This window comes from Ranitomeya imitator, chromosome 1, assembly GCF_032444005.1.
Source record: "Ranitomeya imitator isolate aRanImi1 chromosome 1, aRanImi1.pri, whole genome shotgun sequence".
Taxonomy (NCBI): domain Eukaryota; kingdom Metazoa; phylum Chordata; class Amphibia; order Anura; family Dendrobatidae; genus Ranitomeya; species Ranitomeya imitator.
This window is the reverse complement of record NC_091282.1, coordinates 428460127-428484403: the sequence shown is the minus strand read 5'-3', so window position 1 is coordinate 428484403 and position 24277 is coordinate 428460127. Positions and strand designations below refer to the sequence as shown.

The 24277-nt window shown below is 44.1% G+C and overlaps 1 protein-coding gene across 1 annotated transcript; it reads left to right on the top strand.

The window, feature by feature from the left end:
• The first annotated feature begins 391 nt into the window (after positions 1–391).
• On the top strand, positions 392–20214 carry LOC138670594 (DNA polymerase alpha catalytic subunit-like). The gene is made up of 5 exons (XM_069758097.1): positions 392–731; positions 9766–10198; positions 16918–17073; positions 18867–18957; positions 20104–20214. The coding sequence occupies exons 1-5, from the start codon at positions 392–394 to the stop codon at positions 20212–20214; spliced, it is 1131 nt and encodes a 376-aa protein (XP_069614198.1).
• The last annotated feature ends 4063 nt before the right edge of the window (positions 20215–24277 follow it).

Below are 24277 nucleotides of genomic sequence, written 5' to 3'. Positions count from 1 at the left end.
GGCTGCTGTGCCCCATCTGCCCCCTGACAGGACACAGGAGCTCAATTCAGAAGACTGAAGTTTATCAGAGCAGTTTGGAGGTGTAAATGTCACCTGTGGGAAGCTTGAGAAGGGGCTGCTGTGTCCTGTGAGGAGGTAGATTTACCTCAGCAGCCTTTGCTTCTCTGCAGGAGGTGAGGGGTGACCAGCACAGACTGCGCTGTGCTCTTATCAGATCTACAGTATAGCTGATACAGACGGGTCAGTATGGCGGCATACTCAGTGGGCCAGCTGCTGTGATGAAGGCTGATAGTGTCAGAGGCTGCCTCTGCTGCATCATGTGTGGACTGGAGCCTGTCAAGACACCGTCCTTACCCAGCACAGGCAGTCAGGCTCAGACACTCACCCGATGATGGCTGCAATGCTCCTGCTGCTCACTGACTGTAACTGCCTGGTGGATACTGAACTGAGCCCGCGCTCAGCGGGGATTGGATGGTGGAAATGGAAAGTCCCGCCCTCCTGTGGCTCAGCACTGGCTGCCTCTCCCAGTCAGTCTGTGATAATGACGCTCCTCCTTCTGCATCCACACACCGCTCCGGTTCTTTATGTAAGCTCTGACCCCGGGCCCCTCCAGCTCACGGGCCCCAATGGCAACCTGAATAAAATATCAGGTGGGCCCGAGCGGAGCGTGGACCGAGCTGCCAGTGTGCTCGGGCCCCCCTTTTTGCTCCTCATCACCGGGCCCCATACAGGTATAATGCTTGTCATGCCCTGATGGCGCCCCTGGTTAATGAGTATCTGAACATAGTGTGTGTGTGTGTGCGTGCGTGCGTGCGTGCGTGCGTGCGTGCGTGCGTGCGTGCGTGAGATTGCTATGTGTTCATCACACCTGGTTGCTGTATATGTCGATCAGATTATGTGTAGCGCATCCATGTGAGGCGACTGTGGTTGCTGCTTCAAAGTACTATGGGGGGTATACACGAACACACTGTATAACCATTTTTTTGGTACGAGCATCATAAAAACCCTTTAAAATAATTATGTGGGTGTTGCATCATGGACCACAGTCACCCTGGTGATCTGGTGGTGCAGGATGAGGATGAGGAGAAGGAGGAGGACAACAGCAAATAGCCAAAATCAGGAAGCTTATACCCAGGTGTGGGAGTGAAGAGGTGCATGGGAATAAACCTCCCAAAAAAAGACACTGGATTTGAGTTTATGTTATGCTGCTATCATTCGGTGGTGTAGAGAAGTCTGGCCCAATTCAGCCCTTGTTCATTTTTCATTCAAGACTCAGCCTGTCAGCATTTTCACTTGTCAGGCGGATGTGCTTATCTGTTATAATTCCATTAGCGGCACTAAAAACCCTCTCTGAAAAGACGCTAGCAACAGGGCTGGCCAGGACCTCCAAGGCGTAGAGAGCCAGTTCATGCCATGTGTTCAGCTTGGATACCCAATAATTATAAGGCACAGAAAAATCACGGAAGACGTTGGTATGGTCAACAAGGTTGTCCCTCAGCATCTTCCCAAACATTGCACTCCTTATGAGAGTACCCCGAGCCTCAGGGCCAGTGTGATGGGAGGGTCTAAGAAAAATCTCCCAGAATTGTGCCAATGTTCCCCTGCCTCTGCTGAATTGAAGTTGTATTTCTCTCAACTGTACTCCTTGGTTGTCCAACGAACTGTGACCTCTGCGCCAGCGTATTCGCAAGGGAATTTTTTTAATAATTCCATCTGGTACTGTCCCATCTTAGCAGACCTGTCTGCTTCTGGAAAAAGAGAAAGAAAGTACTGCTTGTAGCGTGGGTCTAGAAGTGTCACCAACCAGTAATGACTGTCACCCAAAAGTTTGAGAACTCAAGGGTAATGGGAAAGGCAGCGTAACATAAACTCAGCCATGCGTGCCAGACTGCTCACAGGCAAGACTCCCATGTCCTCACCAAGAAGATTACTGACTATGCTCTCCTCCTCCCTGTCCTCAGGCCATCCATGCTGAGCAGACGGTATGACAGTTGTGCTTTTAGTACCATCTACAGCACATGAAACTAGCTCCTGTTCTTCCTCTCCTCCTCTTCCTCATTGTCACCCAATCCACTTTGGGATGAGATGAGGCTGGGCTGTGTGTAATCACTCTGTATGGTTCCTTGCTCAATTTCATCGTGCTCCACCTGCAATGCATCCTCTTTGATTGTGAGCACAGAAAAGTGGGATGGTGACGCTAATTATGGCGTCATTGCTGCTCACCATCTTGGTGGAGTCCTCAAAGTTTTGGAGGATGGTACATATGTCTGACAACCATGTCCACTCCTGTGGTCTCAAGTGTGGAGTCTGAACTGAATACCGATGGCCTTATTGATGCTGGTAGTCAACAACTGCCCTCTTCTGCTCACAAATCCTTTCCAACACCTGCAGTGTAGAGTTCCAACACATGGGGACATCACACACCAGTCAGTGAGCCGGAATCTGCAAACACTGCTGAAGAACGCAAGGGCGGCGGACACTGTAGCTGACAGTCTAAAATGTGCACACAGGCGGTATACTTTGACAAGCATATCTGGCAGCTCCGGGTATGTTTTGAGAAAACGCTGAATCAGGAGGTTAGCACATGGGCCACGCATGGTATGTGTGTGAGCTCGCCTTGCCTCAGGGCCGCCACCAGGTTCTGGCCATTGTCACGACCATGCCTGGCTGTGGGTTCAGCGGTGTCAGCCACAGATCTTACTGCTCATTCAGAGCTGTCCACAACTCTTCAGCATTGTGCGTTTTTTCACCTAACCATATTAGCCTTAGCACAGCTTGTTGCCGCTTGTCTGAGGCAGTGCTGCAGTGCTTCCAGCTTGTGACTGATGTGGTCATTTTGGAGATGGAGGGTGAAGAGGAGAAGGAGGCAGAGGTGCAGGAGCTGTAGACTGTGAGAGCAACCCTAACTGATGTAGGGCCCACAATCCTCGGTGCCGGGAGGAAGTGTTCCATCCCAAGGTCCGACTGAGTCCCGGCTTCCACTATGTTAACTCATTGTGCCGTCAGTGAGATGTATGGTTCCTGCCCACAAGCATTTGTCCACATGTCTGTTGTTAGGTGGACTTTCCCAGTAAATGTATTATTAAGGGCACGGCTAATATTGTGGGACACGTGCTTGTGTAATGTGGGGATGGCACATCGGGAGAAATACAGGCAGCTGGGGACCGAGTACGGAAGGTCAGCTGCCGCCATCAGGTTGCAGAAAGCTTCCGTCTCCACAAGCCTAAAAGGCAACATTTCAAGTGCAAACAGTAAAGAAATGTGAGAACTTAGTAATGTGGCCTGTGGGGCGTTGGCTGCATATTTGCGCTTGCGTTCCAAGGACTGGGGTATGAACAACTGAATGCTGCGCTGGGACAAGGACGTGGATATGCTTGCTGATGCTGCTAGTTGAGTGGGAGCAATGACAGGTGCAGGACAGGAGGCCTCTTTGCATGCACCATGGACAGAAGATTGGCTTGCATGCACAATAGGGGAGGAAGCAGTGGTGTCACCCACAGACACTGTTCCTGGACCCTGGGGTTCGGCCCACAAAGTCAGGTGCTTTGCTGCCATGTACCTGATCATGCTGGTGGTGGTCAGGCGGGTAGTTTTGCTACCCCTGCTGATGCTGGCATGGCAGGTGGTGCAAATGGCCTTTTTGGGGTTAATGGCAGAGTCTTTAAAAAACAACCATACTCGGGATGACCTAACAGTTGTACTGGCAACTTCCGTCCTGTTGGTGTTACAGGAAAGGGTTGCCTGCCTTCTGTCTGCGGCCACCACACTGCTTCTTTCTGCCTGTTGGGGTGCTATGCCTCCCTCCCCTGTGTGCTGCTATCCTCACTCTGCATGTCCTCCTGCCTGCATGTCCTCACTTCCACACCCTGCTCCTCCTTTTGACTTTCTGGCAATTGTGTCTCATCATCATCCACCTCTTTTGACACTTTCCCACCATCGCCTTCGTGTGACCAAGGCTGCTCAAACATTTGGACATCGCTACATTCGATCTCCTCTGGCCATGCTTCAAGTGGACCGGGCGAGAGGCCCGAATCTATAAATGGAAAAGTGAACAGCTCTTCAGAGTTTCCAAGTGTGTGATCAGTTGTCTCCGGGCACTCGGCATGGTGTGAGGAAGGAAGATCAGGGTGAGGGATATGCGGACCAAACTCACGGCTACTCAGACTTGACCGTGTGGAAGACAGGGTGGTGGTGGCGGCAGCAAAGTGAATGGAAGCATTTTCCGCTATCCAACCAACAACCTTTTGACACTGCTCTGGGTTCAATAGTGGTGTGCTGCTGTGTTCTCCTAGTAAATGGGACAGGATGGTCAGGCAAGAAGATTGGGGTGTTTGTTGTGGCACAATTTCAGCTTGTCCATGGCTTCGGCATCAGCATTCAGCATCACCATCATGTCCACTTCCCCACAACTTGCCACGCGCCTTGTCCATTTTAAATGGAGGACAATATTTTCAACATTCACTACAAATGGCTGAATTTGGAGCAAACTTATATGTCATCCGTGTGACGGAAAACCCGAGTATAAAATATCTGGCCTGTACGTAACTATTTTTTTTTCAGCAAACTGGTGTCTTATGTAAGACACTACAACAAAATTTAACAGAAAGCCACAAATGGCAGAATTTTCAATGCACTGAGATGTGATCCATGTGATGGCCAAATCCCTGTTTAAAATACCTGAATTTTTACGCTGTAATATAAAAAGGATCTGGCTGTATTCTGCAGTGCCAACCAGCAAATGGAACAGAAAAACGATGTGCTCTGGATTGCTTTTAAAGAAAATAATCAGGATTAAGATCCAAAAAAATTATTCCAGGCCCATGATACCCGGGACTATGTATATAAATATGTGTAAAAGCAGCAGTAGCAGACAGAACTGGAATGGACCTGTAATGACACACAGTGTGTGTGTGTGTGTGACAGACACACAGAATGTGTCCAGGGAATGAACGCTCGGAGGAGTGAATGGGGCGACAGTAGTAACTAACAGAAGTGTATAGCTGCTACAGAGAGCGAGCTGCACTAACAGGACCTGAGACACGTGATCACAGTGGGAGTGGCTGGAGAAGGAGCTAAGCTCCATGCAAGGGAGAGAGAGGGTGGTCAGAAAAGCCGGGTACAATAGCCAGAGGGCACCGCAGTATCCAAGGGCACAGACTAAAGAATGGTCAAATACAAGCCGAAGTCAGAAAAGCCAAACAGGAACACTGTAACCAATGGCACAGAAAAGGAGAGCAGTCAGAGAGCAAGTCAGAGATCAGAACCAGAGAAATAGCAGAGGTACAGAATCAGAGCGCAGACACAAAACGAGGGACAAGCCAGATCAAATGCAAGGCAAGCACATGGGAATAAATGGTATACACAGGTATAGCAAGGTCAGCTGCTCAGTCGAGGACAGCACTATCACTGACAAACCCCCACAGGAGAGCAGGTTAATATAGCCCTCCCCAAACCAAAAGGAGGCCAGCAAAGTTAACGCCATACAGCCCAGGATGGGGAAAGGAATTCCCATCCAGAGCCATGACAGGATCCTCTCGCTATATGCAATGAAGTCTGCCACATACACTGCCTGCCTATCTAGCACTGATATCTATATACACCTTGATTATTCCTTAGGACAGTTGGATGAGATGGATTTGTGTATTACAGATGGTATACCCACACTAACTAATAAATTGAAAATCTCTCCCTATCTCAGTAGCAACTGTCCCAACACTGACTGATTCCAGAGCTGACTGTGATGAGCAGGGCGGTGCCAGGTCTGATATAGACCTGATGACACTGTGCGGCCAGCCAGTCACTGTAATGTCACAACCACCATGGCTGCGGCATTACAATGTGTGGCATACAATCCCTGCATGTTGATAAAGGGCGGTGACCTAAACTCCCGCTGAGTAAAGCCGGAAATACTTGTCAAGCTCCGAGCATCGTGAGCACTGCGTTGCTTGGGCGAGCACCAAATAGTGGCAAGCAGGCTCACTCATCACTAGTGCTACTCCAACCTCCATCGACTCCATCTCAGGCATATGGATATGTTCCAGGGAAAAGGCACCTAGGTGCTCACAACTTTTCTCTTGAATCCTGCTGTTCATGTGTATGGCTTGGCTTATAGCCTCCTCCAAAGAACATCGGGGAGCATGAAGAGACAGAACATCTTTAAGAGATTCAGAAAGGCCCCTATAGAATTAGCAACTAAGTGCCACATTGTTCCACTGATCTTCATTAGATCATTGTCAGAATTCAGTAGTATAGTCTTCAGCGGTGCTGCTCCCCTGTGTCAGACTCATGGTCTTTGACTCCATGACCCAGATTCTGTCAGGTTCATCATAAATCACACCTAAGGAGTTAAAAAAGGTGTAGACAGAAACCCCTTCTGGAAACTGGGGGACTAAAAATAATGCCCAGGTTTGAGGACCACCTCACAGGAGAGACATTATTTATTCCTACCCACTGGAACTCACCCCATTAAGACTGAGGTCACAGGGTAAACAATAACTTTCAGTTCTCTTTGAGCACCCTAAACTGGTTTTTCTCTAATGAAAATTTCTCATGAAAGACCGCTGTAGGTTCAGAAGAGACCAACTACATGTCAGGATTTACTGACACTGCAGCCACTGCAGCAAGTTACCTGACCCTGCAACTGATCTTGTGATGATTCAACGCTCTGGTATTCCTTAGCAAGATCCTGAATCATTTGCATCAGATTCACCACCTTAACAAATGACAAAGAGACAAATGTAATACCCAGTCATAATGTGACACAGAGTTAATTCTCATAGATAATCCATGAGGCAGGGGGTTGTCAAGGAGTCTGAGGTCAAAACCAAGAGAAGTGCACGGGAGACAAAGGGATAAAACGAATGAATAGTCAAGAGCAAGTCCGAGGTCAGGCTCGGAGTGTAAGAGAACATCAAGACAAAGAGGCAATCAGAGCGAATGGTGTAAGAGGCTAAATCCAAGATCTGACAACAAAGGTTAGAGTCAAAGAATACTGAGCACAAAGCACACACACACACCACAGTGCAAAAGCTACAACTGGCAATAGTTCAATCATATCCAGCCAATTAAATAGTCAGGCAATCACTCTGAAAGAGTAACACCTGGAGGACTTTCAGCAGGCACAGCCTAATTGGGTTGCAGGGAAATCCCATAAACAAAACTGACAGCCCAGTACGATTCTGCATACTACAGGATGGCAGAGCTGTCACTCACAATCCTGACAGCCTGGCACACGTATGCAACCAGTAGGATGACTGAGCTGTCACTCACTGTGTCCTTAGGACACAGTGAACAGCAGTATCATGACAGCGTGTTAATGTGCTCTCAGAGATTGACAGTGGGATTTAACAGGTAATATAAGTGGGTTAAAAAAACTCATAGATTGAAATCTGATATTTTTGATAAATTTTGTTTTATTTGGTCTTCTAAGGCTACTTTTAGGACTTGTGTGAAAAAATGAGCTCTGACAGGCTGTGTCTCCAGCGTGCCACTTCACTCACCCACGCTTCCTTCCCCTTGCTCTGCATGCATCCAGGAGAGCTTCCAGCCGGGCTTCCAGCCAAGTCCTTAGGGCACTTGTGCGCTCACTCCCATCCTCTTAAAGGGCCAATGCGTGCACTTGCTATTTCCTCCCCAGCCAATGGCTGTGAGGGATTATGTATATATTGCTTCATCCTCACTGGGGAGGTGCCTGAGCAACCTTCCTGTTCTGCAGTCTAAGTTGCGTAAGGTTGCGTATCAGTTCCTGCTGTACTCTGGTGCAGATGTTGCCTGCTGCACTCTTGTGCAGATCCTGCCTGCTGCACTCTGATTCAAGCTCTGCCTGCTACACCCTGATACCAACTCTGTCTGCTGCACCATCCAGTCTGTCCTACTGGGTCCAGCAGCTGCACGTCCGTTGGTCTGTCCTGGAGTGGCACCTGGTGTTCATCGGGAGCCAAGCCTAACCTCATCATCAGAGGTTCTAGTGAACAGTTCGGTGCTCACTTAGTCACGCCCCTCCAGGCTCTCCACGGTCTGTGGCACAGTGGTTCCACAAACCACATCCGTGACACAGTGCAGACTTTACATTTTCTAAAGGCCTTGTATTTTTTCTCACATTGATAAAGGCTGGTAAGGTTACCCTCTTACAAGCTTTAGTTATGACATAGCCAGACTCACTATTAAAATATTGCAGTATACAACAACACAAGGCAGCAGCACACAGAATGCCTAATGTTACATAGTACACAAGGCATTGTTGGACAGCAGTGATGAGCGAGTATGCTCGGGTTTTCCCCAGCATGCTCGGGTGGTCTCCGAGTATTTCTTAGTGTTCGGAAATTTAGTTTTTATCACCACAGCTGAATGATTTACAGCTACTAGCCAGCGTGAGTACATGTGGGGGTTGCATGGTTGCTAGGGAATCCCCACATGTATTCAAGATGGGTAGTAGCTGTAAATCATTCAGCTGCGGCGATGAAAACTGAATCTCCGAACACTAACAAGTACTCGGAGACCACCCGAGCGTGCTCTGGAAAACCCGAGCAACGAGTATACTCACTCATCACTATTAGACAATAAAGCGTGAAAGTCAGTTAGTGAGCTGCATACTTTTTGTTGGTATTGTGAAAGCAAGTACTTTTTATAACTTAACTTAACAGAGAGATTAGAGCGGCGCTTAATATACAATGGCTCGTTGGGCTGCAAATTTGGACAAAAAACCACTCTTTTGTCGGGTACAACGCATAAAAATGATAAAAATAAATTTGCGCACACTACGAGAGTTTAAACAGAACCAGAAACTGTATTCAATAAAATGGTGGTACAGTGACGTAATCATAAATATGAAAACCAAAGAACAACTTGCAATAGTACCAATAAAACTTGTATGCAGTTGCCATTCTCAGATACAAGCTCATTTTTTGGTTTCAGCAATTAACCCTGTTGTATGGTTACTACAACATATGTTTTCTATTTATCCGCATATATCCGTGGGTATTTATATCTATTGGCATTAGGTTGGGTAACTGCATACAAGTTTTATTGGTACTATTGCAAGTTGTTCTTTGGTTTTCATTTTTATGATTACGTCACTGTACCACCATTTTATTGAATACAGTTTCTGGTTCTGTTTAAACTCTCGTAGTGTGCGCAAATTTATTTTTATCACTTTTTATAACTTTAAGCATATACTGCCAGCCAAACAAATTCAAGTTGGTTTCCTCGAGAGAGATGCCTTCATTAAAGGGGTTGTCCAGGCTTGGTGTACTAGACACTCTTTGTGAGTGCGGGTATGTGAATGCTGACAGTGTGCACACTGCATGCTGACATGATTCTCCAGTGCCAGCAGTGGGTGGGCACTTGACCACAAGTGTGTGATTTGCATACATGTGGGCACGTGCCAACTATCAACGCGTGTCCTCGCTTAATACAGGTGAATTGAGTGAGGGTGTACTCATCTAGTCGTAATGTGGCTGGAAGAATGCAAATCACATACTTGTGATTACTTAACCAACCACTCCCAGCGCCGATGAATCTTAACAGCTCTCACTGTGCGCACTGTGAAGATTCCCAAGTCTGCAGTCACATGGAGAGACTGCAGACTTGAAACCCAAGCCTGAAGACCCCCTTTAACTTTTAAAAGAAGTGACTTTTTTTTTAGCTAAAATGATTATTTTTGACATTTTCATAATTTGACAGTAGATATTAAGTCTAGAGTGAAGTCCGAACATTTTATTCATTTTAAATTAAGACTCTTTTATTGTGATTTTCCTTTATGTTTAGATTTCAAAACACAATATTTAAACAAACAGCAAATACGATACCAGAAAACAAGTCATGGCAAATATGATGGCAATGATAGTAATGATGATGATGATGATGATGACGATGATGATGATGATGACGATGATGATGATGATGACGATGACGATGACGATGATGACAGTGATAACATTAATATTCCAAAAAGAAAAAGAATTGTGAGAAAATCTACCAGAAGAAGAAAAGTAGAAGATGAACAAGAATCTGAAACAGAATCTGAGGACGAAGATAAGAAAACAAATAAAAGTAAAAGAACTGTGGTACAAAAAGACATTAACAAAAACAACACAAAAACAACCCCAAAAAATACAAACAATGAAAAAACTTCAGATGAGACCACAGGAAAAAATAAAAATAAACCAGAGGATCATAAAAAAAAGAAAAGAAAAAGCAGGTATGAAAGCTTTTCATTGAAGTACAGTATAACCCCAATTCCAAAAATTGGGACACTTTAAAATGTAATGAAAACAAGAATGCAATGATTTGAAAATTTTGTTTAAACTTATTATTCACAACAAAACATAGAACATAGATCAGAAGTTGAACGTTAGACTTTTTTTTCCATTTGAATTGCAAAAAAAGAAGACTAATTTAGGCCGGGTTCACATTTGCGTCTATGTCTGCAGCGTACAATCCGCATCGATCCGCATGCATCACACGTAAATATCTTTAACATTGTGTACACAGTGACATGTTTTTGCATGCGGTCACTTGCGGATGCACACGCATTTGTCGTTTGGAGGTGTGTGGCAGGTTCCAGGATTCGCAACACGTTGCATTTTTTGTAGCGGCAAAAATTGCAAAATCGGCCGCATGCATACGTTTGCGGATGATTGCGTAAAAAAAACACATTACTGCCTATGGGAACGCATGGTTACGTAAAGACATGCGTATGCTTTCATTTGATATGCATGCGTACTTCTGAACAATTTTGCCTTTATGTAACCACCTGAAAATTGCCAGCTGTATAAAAGGGGGCCTGGATACAGGAATTCCATTACTCTCAAGACTCTTGATGCGGCCACAGGACATTGGAGGAAGGCAGAAGACTCTGGATTCGAGGACAGGACATTGATAGAAGGCAGAAGACTCTTGAAGAGGTGACAGGACTTTGGAAGAAGGCAGAAGACTCTGGATGCGGGCACATGACAATGGATGAAGACAGAAGACTCTGGACACAAGTATAGAAGCTTTGAAAAGGTCTGTCTGTCTCTCACTGCATTCTGTACTCTGTACCTTTGTTTTTTTTCTGTTGCTTCTAGACTGTTTGTTGCTGCCATCCCGGGGCTGCTGTCTTGGTCCCAGTGCCACCGTCTTGATCCCAGTGCCTCCGTCTTGGTCCCAGTGCCGCTGTCTTGGTTCCAGTGGTGCCGTCTATATGTAAGTATAAAAGATGTGAAAAGGTCTTTCTGTCTTTGCACTCTCTACTCCGTACAGATTTATTTTTTACATTCCTTGTAGATTAGGTGCTGCTGTCTTGGTCCCAGTCCCGCCGTCTTGATTCCAGTGCCTCCGTCTTGGACCCAGTACCACCGTCTTGGTCCCAGTGACTCCGTCTTGGTCCCAGTACTGCCGTCTTGGTCCCAGTGGTGCCGTCTATATGTAAGTATAGAAGATGTGAAAATGCCTTTCTGTCTTTGCACTCTGTACTCCGTACAGATTACTTATTTTTACGTTCCTTGCAGATTAAGTGCCTCTGTCTTGGTCACAGTACCGCCGTCTTGGTCCCAGTGCCTCAGTCTTGGTCCCAGTATCGCCATCTTGGTCCCAGTGCCATCATCTTGGTCCTAGTACCGCCGTCTTGGTCCCAGTGCCTCCGTCTTGATCCCAGTGCCTCTGTCTTGGTCTCTGTACCGCCGGCTTGGTCCCAGTACTGCTTTCTTGGTTCCAGTGCCACCATCTTGATCCCAGTTCCTCCGTCTTGGTCCCAGTACTGCCGTCTTGGTACTGATGCTGCTCTCCTGTTCCTGGTGCTGCTGTCTTGGTCCTGGTGCTGCCGTCTATGTAGGTATAGAAGCTTTAAAAATGTATTTCTGTCTTTGCACTCTGTACTGTGTACAGAACTTTTTTTCCATTCCTTGTAGATTAGGTGCTGCTGTCTTGGTGCTGTTTCTGCTCTCTTGGTCACAGTGCTGCTGCCTTGGTCCCAGTGCTGCTGTCCTGGTACTGTTCTTCAGTTTGTCCTGGTGCTGTGCTGCGGTTCCTGTTGTGTGGTGCCTGCCTGCTGTGTGCTTGGACTACTGTCTGTAATGTAAGTATTGGTGTCCATTTTTTTTTTTTGGCGGGGGGGCTAAATTATGTTTTGCTTTTAACAAGTTACATTTGTGTTTTTTTTTTCTCTCTAGTGTTTCTCGTGACTGCTGCCTGCTCAACATGTCCTCCACTGAAGGTTCCGAAAGTGCCCATGACACTGATTATGTAATCACATTTCATTTACTGATTGGTATGTATTGACTGTCAATACTAGACATGTGTTAAATCATGTATTTTCTTTACAGGTACCTGACACTTTTGATGAGCAGGAGCAGAAAGTGGAAACGATTCTTCCCAGGGTCGTCGGCCTCAAGTTGCCGACGAGGAAAGACGGGGTGTTGTAATTGAATTTGTTGTCATTTTTACTAACAAATTTGTTTTTTCTATTTTATCTATAGGTTCCACAACGTGACATAGATAATGACCCACTGATTCAAGCTATGCAAGACTGAGCAGCGTTGTGGAACCTCTGTGATCGGAATCATTCCAACTCAGTCTTGATTCAATGACTCTGGGACGAAGTGGCCAGATCACTGCTGGATGATTGGGACCATGCATCGCCAAAAGTCAGAAAGGATTTTGGTAAGTATAGCTATTTTGTCCGCCTCTGTTTTTCTGTAAATGTTGCTGTCTTTTAACAATTGTTTTTTTCTTCCCCCTTCACAGAGAAGAGAATAAAAGTTGGTTGGCGTTCGATGAAGGATTGCTTCAATAAGAACATGAGAGAGGATATTCGGGTTTGAAGTGGTGCAGCGTGAAAACTAAGAAAATAAAAATATCATAAAGAGCTTTCTTTTCTGAAGCCAGCGCTTGCTCAGCGAACGTGAGTATCTTTTGTGTTGTCTTTCACTATTATTTAATTTATTCTTTCTTGTAATAAACTTTTTTTTATTTAATTTCCACACAGAACCTGGAGCAGCACAGTAGAACCTGGATCTTCCTCTGTTGGAGCGGCCTCTTATCGACCAGCCCACGAACCGGAACCATCCCAATCTTCCACCAGCGATTCAGCAACCAAGCAGGCTTCACAGGCTGGGGAACAGGAAGCCGGTCCTCCTGGTTTTCCCCTCTCCCAGCCCTCTGCCACTACTTTACTTGGGTCTGCTTGGCAGCGTCATAGGGCTTTGGAAAAGTCAGTCGTGCCCGAGTTTATTCACTTAAGCTCGGTCTTACTGGCTGGGATGAAGGCAGTTGTGGATCGGATGGAGAGTGGGTTCAGGAGGTCCACAAAAGCCTTGACCGCCTGGAAGGTGACCTTAATAGACCGGTGCAACATTATTTTTCCACTATAGAGCGGGGCGTGATGGAAAACCTTAGTCCTGATCTCCAGCTGTTTGTGATGAAGGCCTGTCAGGATGCTTATACTGAGGCCATGCAGTGGTCCCGATATCAGCAGTAGGCACAATGTTCTTTCCCTACAGGGCAACAAGCTCCAGGACAGCAGCTGTGGCAGAATCCACCAGCACTGACTCGCCAAGGAACTTATCTACCACCACCACCAACACTGGACATTACAACATTGCCAAGAATACCCACTTCACCATGCAGCTGAGTGCAGCAGCCCAGCCATCCACATCCCCACCTTGCAGCCAAGTGCACCAGGGAAAAAAAAGCAGCAAAAACAAAGTCCCGGAGGAGAATAACCAGGAAAAAAATATTACCTTTCCCTTCAACCCTCACCTCCTAATGTGTCTGTGTTTTCTAGTCTGTCCACACCTTCTCTACGTTCTTTCCCTTCCAATGTGTCAATCCGTTCCAACTTATTTCCCACTCCTAATGTGTCCTCTTCCCCATTGTGTCTTATCCCAATGTGTTTGACCCAAACAACTTCCCCAACCACTCTTATCCTACCATCACAGCCTGACATCCCCCTGGTCCACCATGTTACTCCCTCCCACAGACCCTAAAAGTAATTAATAATTTTTCCTTTTTTAAAAAAAAATTGTAAATTTTTTATTTCTGTTAGTAAAAATTGTTTTGATTCACAATACCGGTCTTATTGTGCTTTCTTTATCTCTTTATTTAACCATATGTGTATTGTTGAGGGAAGTATGGACGAGTGTATCAGTTAAGGTGTTTATTATACAAGTTAGATTCAATGTGTTAATATTAGAGTCAGAAAACATTACAGGTACATAACATTACAGGTACATAACATTGCAAGTACATAACATTACAAGTACATAACATTACAGGTACATTTTATTTACAGGTTAAACCATTTCATCTTACCATGAGATATGTCCACTATCAGAAACAAAATAGACTACAAATTTATCCCTTATTTGGGCAACTTCGACTGTAGTCCAGAGAGGGTGATGTTGGTAATCCTGCAATGTGGTATTAACAATTTCCTCAAGTTCAAAGTGGGGTTGCTCTTTTGACAGGATGTAGTTATGCAGAACAATGCATGCTTTCACAACCTCATCAATTGTCTTTTTTTTTAGATTTATGGCTGTGCCCAAAATGCGTCATTTAGATGCCAGCAAACCAAAGGCACACTCCACAGTTCTTCATGCCCTTGTCAGGCATGTGGAAAATACTTTTTGTGTGACGTGACTCATGTCCTGACTTGAGTACGGTTTTAGGAGGTTGCCAGACATTTGAAAGGCCTCATCACCAGCAATAACAAAGGCATTGGCGGTCCTTCAGTGTTAGGATGAGGTTGTGGGGGGGAATTAAAATCATTCCCATACAATCGTTTTCCCATGTCCGAGTTTTTAAAAGTCTTTGAGTCATTTCCTCGTACAAATGAGCCAATGTCAGCAGCGACAAATCGACATTCAGCATCCGCAATTGCCATCAGAACAATGGAAAAGTATTTTTTTTAATTGAAGTACTCAGATCCACTTCCTGCAGGTTTCAGAATCCAAATATGTTTGCCATCCACAGCCCCCACACAGTTAGGAAAATTACACACTTCATTGACTTTTTACTGCATTTTTCAGCCAGTGTTCAGCTGTGGGTTGGGGGAGGAAGTCGGCATGCAGAACGTCACACAATGCACGGCAGGTGTCTCCAACAATCTCCAGAAAGGGTGGACAGTCCAATTCGAAATTGAAAATGTAGAGATCTTAAGGTCTCTCCAGTAGCCAGGAATCTGCTGAACAGACAAAGGAACAAATAAAATAGGTACATGGCTTTTCTAACAATAATAGTAAAGACAGGTGTTTGTTTTTCAAAATTACATACCTTATGGTCACCAACAGATGTTCCTCAGCAGGAATTGCAGTACGTAATTAGGTGTCCAGCCTGCTGATGTATCCTCAGACATGTTGCAGCAAATCAACGAAGCTGTGTTGCGACATCCTGGTGTAGTCAAAAAACTTTTCCGGGTTTTCATGAATCTCTGTGTACAACGAGTGGTAAGCTCCATGGCTCTGTCGGAGTTCAACAATGGGGTATTGCCAAAAGTTACGATGACGTCTTCTCCGTCTTTCTCTTCTCAGTTCTTCCTCACAAGCCACAGCAAAACAATAAGCCAATTTCAAAGATAAATCCAGATTCATATTGAAGCTCTCCACACTCTCCATCTTGCAGCAGCAGCATCCAGCATCCAAAGGAGCAAATTTCTGCTGTGCAATGTCACTCTGTATAGAAAATCCATAAGCCACGCCCTTTGGTTAACACCATACTTATGCGCATAACAACGCAAACACATGCAAAAACGCATACAAATGCATGCAATCGCAGCATTTTTCTACCTCATGTGTAAGAACATGCGGATACAAACGCTGCGCACACATTCGTTTGCATGCTTTTTGCAGGCATTTGCACATGCAGACGATACGCTGCAGACACATAAGCAAATGTGAACTTAGCCTTAGAAATAGATTCAGAAACACATCTCAAAATAGTTGGGACAGTGCCATGTCTACCATTGTGTTACTTCTCTTTTTTCTATAACAGTCTGTACATCTCTGGGAAGCAAGTAGACAATTCCTAGAGTTTTGGGACAAGAATGTTGTCCCATTCCTGTCTGATGTAAGATTCGAAGTGGTCAACAGCCCTAAGTCATCTTTGCCAGACTTTTTGTTTCATGGTGCACTAAATATTTTTTATTGGTGAAACATCTGGACTGCAGGCACCCCGTTCATCACCCGAACTAATCATCTGCAAAGCCATACAGTTTTGATCGATGCAGTATGTGGTTTACCATTGTCTTGGAGAACTATACAAGGCTTTTTGCTGAAACAGATGTTGTCTGGATGAGAGCGTATGTTGTTCTAAACCTCGGAGTTTGCTCAGCTTTGAAGGTGCCTTCCAAGATGTGTAACCTGGCCATGCCATAGTCACTATTGCAGGCACCATGCCATCAGAGATGCAGGGTTTTGAACTGTGCGCTAATAACAAGCTGGATGGCCTCTTGAGTCTGCAGGCCATGACACATGTATTTTTCTGATTCATCTGACCATACAACCATTTTGATTTGCCCTCAGCCCATTTTGATTTGCCCAGAGAAGACGCCAGAGTTTTTGGATTCTGTTGACATAATGCTTCTTCTTAATATGATAGAGCTTTTACTTAAATTTGTGGATTGCATGGCAAACTGTATGCAGAAACAATGATCTCTGGAAATACTCCTGAGCCCGTGCAGTGATTTGCTCAACCGAATCATGCCTGTTTTTTTTTTGCAGAGCCATCTAAGGGCCCATAGATCTCAGGCATCCAATATTGGCCATATTCCATGTACATGGGGTCCAAATATTTTTTTTTAATTGGGGTTTTATTAAAATACATAGAAAATAACTGAAATAAAAATATTTGTGTGAATCGAAGGAAAAACTGTTATCGTGCACTACCGTAATTTTGTTTTTATTTTTTTAATTTCGGGATTATATACTATTTGTTTTTTTTCAGTTCATCTTCATCCTCATCATCCTCTTCAAGTTCAGAGGAAAGCTTATCAGATAGCGAAAGGGAAAGAATTATGAAGCAAGTTGAAGATAAGAAAAAAATAATTTCAGCAATGAGAAGTAAACCATGGAGAATGTCAAAAAAGCTATATTTAATCAAGTATGAATATTCTTTCATTTCTTTTTTTAAATTCATAATGGAAATACTGTAGGGTTCATGTGTCAAATCCATAAACCTGAGAAACTATCCTTATCAGGTATTTCATATTTATTTTGAGAACCACGGTAATAGTGAGCATTGTGACACGCCCACCAGGGCCATGGGGTATTCGGAACCGGGTTGGACAGTTCTTTGGGGAAGTCACGGGGCCGTGACCCGACTCTGTGGCCCTGGCTGTGCCATAAAATGGGGAATATGTATATGGGATTTAACGTGACATCACCTGTGGTGTTCGGCAACAGATTGGCGATGCTGCTAAAGGAGACCGCTGGGGCTGATGGTGACACAGCTGGGATGGTTCTGCTCCCCACAGGTGGAGCGGGGCCACAGGGCTACCGGTTCTGTTTATGTCAGGCTTCATGTACCTTGTGGTGCATGACTTAGGGCGCAAGAGATCACTAGAGGACACAAGGACTGTAGTTTTCTTTTCCTTTACTTGATGGTTGATAGGACAGACCGGGGCACTGGTAACAGATCGTGATGGAGAGCCTGGCAGCCTGGAAGCAATTTTGGATACACCTGGCCAGGTAGGTACAGAACCCTTCCTTCTGCACTGTCCTTCTTTTTGTTCTTGCCCTCCGGATTTAGCTGCCGGGACTTCAGTACCCACGCAACCACGGATTCCACTATCCGATTCCTTGCGTTCAGCTCTGGGGCGAGTTTAATCACAGCTCCATTCCAGGTTCTGCTCTACTTCTCTCCTACTGACACCTGGTAAGGGGACACCTCCTTGCTTCCAGGCATGACATTACTCCCTGTGAGGGAGGCAATGCCACTGTGGCAACCGGACTCCGGAGGTGCCATAATTGCATATTACAATGTGTCAAGTGTGAAGAAGTTTGTAAACTTAACTGTAGGCTGCAGAGTAATCATTGTATTAACCATTCATTCTAAAAACAAAAAAATTGTCATCAGTGAATACAGATTGTCTCCATCACTGATGTAAGATATGACAGTTGGTGATTGTAAAGTTCTATAGAGAGCTGTGACTGTCAATTCAGGAGAACTTACAGCAGAATGTCTGTGTCTGCCTTTAATTCCTCCATCCTCTTCCCCTACCTTCTGCATAAAATTTAAAAGCACCAACTATCATCTCGTATCTAAGGAATGTGAAAACCTGTTTTCAATGAATGCAGGTTTTATAGATTTCTCTAAGAATGAAAAATAAATCCAGGAGGTGAAATAAGTGGATAGCTCTGATAAGATTACAAAGCTGCTTACAGTATTTTCATGGGTACTAATGATTTATGAAATAAAAATTAAAACGACGGTTACTCTTTAAGTATTTGCTGAGACAATGGAACAGGAAATGTTATCATAATGTTTAGGTTTTGTTCAATGATCACAGGAGACATTAGGAAAGGAAGGGAGAAAGAACAGTGTTTGTGAAAGGGGCAAGAAGTCAACATTGGCCAAGCAATTAGAACCAATCAGACAATTGAAGGGCTTATCAGATTTATGCTAGGGGTCAGCAACATTGACAGTGTGAACAGAGCCAAAGCAATGGATAGATGAGAGATCATGTAAATTTGGGTCACTGAAGGTCACACACTTCAATAATCAGATGACAGTGTAGGTTTCTTCTGCATAAAATAAATAACTTGATAACAATGCTTCTTTTTTATCATTGGTCTTCATTCACATATGATTTTGTCTATGCTTTATTTTCATATCCGAGCTCAGGGAAAGTTATGAGTTTGAGTAAATTATCTAATTTTTACTCTTGTGATCAGAGAGGCCCAAGATTTTGTTGAAAAATATGAAGGTGCTCTTGGCCGTGGAAAAGGAAGAAAACTCTATGCCTATAAAATTATGATGTCAAAGGTAATGCACATCCATTTTTAACACATTCTATCTTTGATTATTGTTATCTGTAGGAAAGTCTTTGCATTCTAAGATATATTTTACAATTTTAGATTTAGTAAAAATGAATATCACTATTATATGCCATCACTTTATGATAAGTGGTTTCCAAACTCTGTTAACCCCACCAATCCCAAAATCGAATCAGCACCCTTCACAGATTTTACCTGCACATGGGTGCCGTGGTCGCCCTCTGTGTTGTGTAACTGAAGCACAGTTCTATCCATGTTAAATGGTGTCAGCTGAATTTCACTGTATAGTCAGTGGCCAGGAGTGATGCTGTCTATGGATAACGTAGGAATGGGAGACAGCGTTACACCAACACTGCAGTCTCTTCATTCTCAAGATAAGTGAAGGTCCCTGAAGTGAAACCCTCAACAATCATAAAGTGATGGCATATTCTAGCAATTTCCTATCACTTTAACATAACACGAGTAGTGAAAATTTTAATGCTTTTGAGGTTTGTCCGCAAAAAATATACATCCTTCTAAATGTTTTCAAGCAAGGTGAACTCTTTTCTTTTAGCGTAGTTAAAAGCTTAAGTTTTTCCAGCTGCTGTCTACCAACCATGGCAAGTTAAAGGCCACCAAGAAAAAAAGCATGTTAGTTTTGTGAACATTCAAGAATGATGATAATATTCCGTATGTAGACATCATTTACACATATTATGCTTTCTACTTATTTAGTATTATGATACAAGAGATAGTTTAATCTATTTACCAGAAGGAAACTTGATGCAAAACGGTCTACATAAAAAGTGATCCCCTCTTGCGTTGGTTAATTTAATCACACATTCCTATATTAAGACTGGCAAGTCCTGTGTTTGTTGCCCCTTCTCATTCGTTGTGATATGGCGTGTTGGAATCAACTTGAGCTGGGCCCTTCTTTTCTTTGGGCTCCAATCAAATACATGTCAATATTGTTTAAAGACACTTAAAGGGGTTATCCACTACTTGGACAAACCCCTTTCAATCACCATGTTCACCCTTATAAAATAATAGCACCTATGCTCGCCTCCAATGCCAGCGTTGTTCCAGCAGTGTCGGCACTGGGTCTCCTGGGAATCATGTGGCATTGTTATTTCATACAATCCCTGTGTCCAAACAGCGGCCACTGCAATGTCCCCACCTTCAGACATCTGGAGGAAGTGAGATAGCAGCTCGAGCTTTCATTTCCTTCGGATGTCAGTTATGTCCAAAGGAGGGGACAGTGAAGTAGCCGCTGGTTGGCCGCATAGATCAAGTGACATTAGAGAGCCAGTGATGACACCACCGGAATGGCATAGGCACTGGAGTTAGATATTAATCCTTAGAATATAAATCAAATTTTTATGGACAAACCTCCCAAAGATAATAGTATTTTTATAAAAATTAAAAAAGCCCACAATGCATTATTCTAAAATTATTATGCACAACAGAGTTTTATAGGTTGTAAAAAACTGAAAATTATCATTTGTTGAATTTGCAGCATTAAGAGGTCACATTTACTGAAATAAAAAGCTTTTTCAATCAAAATCATCTTAACAGGCCAAGCTACATGATACCAAAGGACCCCTTCTTTGATATCCATTTCAGAATTCTCCATTGAACTTGTCAGTTTTTGGATTGTTCCTGCTTGAATTTCTTAACATGATTTCAGCATAGCCACCCAGAATTGCTGTTTTGATGTGAATTGCCTTCCACACTCCTACATTTCTTGCTTGAAGCTACTCCAAAGCTTCTCAATAGGGTTGAAGTCAGATGAGGATGGTGGCCACACCATGAGTTTTTCTACTTTCATGCCCATAGTAGCCAATGACTCAGAGGTATTTTTTGCAGCATGAGATGATGCATTGTCATGAAGATTATTGTGCTACGGATGGCACAGTTCATGTTTTTTTACCATGGAAGAAATAAGTCTCTCACAAAGGCTATATACTTTGCCTGGGTCATTTTCACACCACAGGGACCCTAAAGGAGCATACCAGCTCTCTTCCCATGATTCCGGCTCAGAACATGACTCCGTCACCTTTTGCTGATGCTGCAGCGTTGTTGGGACACGGTGGCCATCCACCAGCCATCCACAACCCAATCCATCTGGACCATTCAGGGTTGCACAGCACTCATCAGCAAACAAGACTGTTTTAAAATTAATCTTCATGTATGTCTTGGCCCACTACAACAATTTCTGCTTGTGAGTACTCTGTAGGAGTGATGAAATAGTAGGCTTATGCACAGATGCAAACCTCTGGAGGATCCTACACCCTGAGGTTCATGAGACTGTTAAAAAGTATGTATTACCTGCTGACACAGGTAGATCAGTTATAAAATAAACCGATAAATGAGTCCAAGGTCTACTGGGACTCTCCAATGGTTGGAGATACCCAGATGGACGAGTATGAGGTTTTAGAACGTGCACACTGCAGGTGACTACATACTCCCGGACATTTTGATGTACCCCGACCACTAAAAATGTTGAGTAGGAAGATCTGTGGTGGCTTTATTAGCAAGATGTCTGGCCAAGACCGAATCATGATGTTCTCTAATAACTCTCAGACGGAGATTTACAGGTACAAACAATCTCCCTAATGGACAGGCAGCAGAGGCATCCTCCTGAGCCTCAACAACCTCTTTCTCAAGATTGGAGAATATGGAAGCAATAACCACCCATTGTTGTAGTATAAGAACTGGTTCACAATTATCTCCATGTCCCAGGAAACAAGAAGATAAGGCATCCGCCTTAATGTTCTTGTTCCCCGGTGTCATGACACAGCTGACGGGTGACCTGAGACCAGGAGTTCCTTCTCTGTCCCTAATGCTAGGGTTGTGCTAGCTCACCCTGTTACCCGGATTACTTATGATGGTGAAGACACTGGAGCCACGTACCTTGCCTTAGCTCCAGAATCAGTCTGTACCTTTTCCCCATCCATGGAAGAAGAAAGTAGTAGTATACAGTAATACACTAACCGAACTAACAAGGTAATATGAACAGGGACAAAGTAAAATACCAATCATACAAATATACACACATAAACAACAGAGGTAAACACCGAGGAGTGGAGGATGGGGTTACACCAAAGTAGGAGAAGAAAGGCAATTATCACACATTCAAAACCTAGCAACAGTCGCAAATAAATCCACCAAACACCTTCTCCAATAAAAACTTCCAGCCATGCAGCATAAGATAGCTCTAACAATGAGTGATAGTCAGGGCCCAGACTATATAAGAGATGGGAGTGGCTAACAGTGCACAGCTGAAAGCCTTAATGCAGAATAGCTTCCAGGAGCTCTCAACTGAGCTGAATAACCCCTGCACTGCTAAAAGAAATTTACACCATAAATATGAAGGTGAAGTGCTTCTAAGGCCGGAATCACACTATTGTAGAATACAGCCAAGTGCTATGCGAGAAAACATCCCATAGCACTCAGCCCAGTGTTAATCTATGGGGCAGTGTCACGGAATGTGATGACCCAACAGGGGGTCGGACAGCGAACAGCACAGCACACTTTCAATGGGATGGAAATGGGGAGAGGAAGGCCTTACCAATAGGGAATGAAGGATGGACACCTCCTGAGCTTCAACCTGAGCCTGTCCCTGCACTCCCCTAATGCCCTAAGCAGGTCCTTCCACCCGTTGCCATCAAGAACCTTGTCCCTCGCTGTCACCTCACACTGCCCTGGCAAGTGCACTGGCCAGCAAGGGCGCTAGCCTCACCACTGCAGATGGTACAACACAGGGGACAGTGACAAACACAAGACGGACAAGGTAAAAACACAAAACTTAGCTTAACAACTTTCTCTGCTGCAAAGCAGAAGAAAGGCACCCGGACCAACTCCATGAAACCAGCAGATTCACCACTTCAACCAGAGAGGTCCTTGCTCCAGGCTTGGTCAACATAGATTGCTCTTTCACCGACAGTCAGCTGATGCATCACATGCCTATTTACAGGATGGTGGCCTGAAAGGAAGAAAGCTGCATTTTAATCATAGTGGAGCTAGAGCTGCCACGCATCCAAAAATGGATCATGACAGGACACTTACATCAGCATTTTTTTCTCAGGCATATTCAGCATGCGTGTAAAATTGCAGCAGGTTGCGATTGTGCGCATATATCATCCGAGACTCACCAACGCAAGCCTATGGGTGTGAGAAAAAATTGCACAGCACTCTGACCATACGAGTGTTGTCTGATTTTATGCACCTTGTCCTTTGAAAAGCCGGCAATTCATCTGCCGTGTACAGTAAAATTACAGAGTGACAGGTTAGAATAGAGTAGAATAGATATATACACATAGAATAGGTGTCAGTGGCACATATATATATTTATATATATTGCATAGATAGATAGAAGAAAAGCTGGGAATTCATCAGCCACGTACTGTAAAATCACAGCAGGAGCCGACAGCATAGAATAGATGGATTACACACAGTAAATACACATAGAATAGATAGATATACAGATGTCAGTGGCATATACAATTAGTTCAGTATGTTCAGCTTTCTGTATATGTATTTAGTAAATAAAAGTTTTTTTTTTCTGAAAACAAATGGTGTGGGCTCCAGCGTAATTTTCTTAACCAGCAGAGGGAAAGCCGATGGCTAGGGGCCAAAGTCTATAGCCTGGGAAGGGAGTAATACCCATTGAGCCTCCCAGGCTATTACTATCAGCTTACAACTGTATCCTTAGCTGGCTATTAAAATGAGAGACCCTAGGAAGTGGCCATGGATACTGCCCCCCAGGCTAAAAACATCAGCTCTCAGCCGCCCGTCTGTGTCATTCTTTCAATTAAAGGACTTTTTTCTAGATGCGTGTGGTTTTATACGATATATAACCTTGGGGTTTGATGTCACCTGACAATGCAAAGGTGACATCACTGCCGCCAGAGCCGCCGCCTCACCCCTACCTTCTGTCTCTTCCCCACTATCCCATAGAATGTAAGTCCGTAAGGACAGGGTCTTCTCCCCTCTGTACCAGTCTGTCACTGTAAACCTGTTTACTGTAAAGTATGTAACCCCTTTCTCATGTACAGCACCATGGAATTAATGGTGCTATATGAATAAATAATAATAATAATAAGGTTACGGTAGGCTGCTTATGCATTTATGATTGACTAACACTGCTTTTGGCAGAATCCATATCTTTGACAATGTTCTTGACATATTATGGACTGACTATGTTAAAATCACATTGCAATTAGATAGCAATTGTATTGCATTCGGATGTAAATCGGTTGTTAGGTTGTGAAAAAAAAAGTTGTGTGACTCCGGCCTAATCAGTGCACTCTGATCTTTGGGCTTCTCTC

What these genes read in the sequence shown, in the direction of transcription:
- LOC138670594 (XM_069758097.1), top strand. Translation starts at nt 392, where the DNA reads ATGGCTGCAATGCTCCTGCTGCTCACTGACTGTAACTGCCTGGTGGAT. An exon ending in CATCACCGGGCCCCATACAG is followed by an intron (nt 732 to 9,765) that starts GTATAATGCTTG and finishes CTTTATGTTTAG; the next exon opens with ATTTCAAAACACAATATTTA. An exon ending in AAAAAGCTATATTTAATCAA is followed by an intron (nt 17,074 to 18,866) that starts GTATGAATATTC and finishes TCTTGTGATCAG; the next exon opens with AGAGGCCCAAGATTTTGTTG.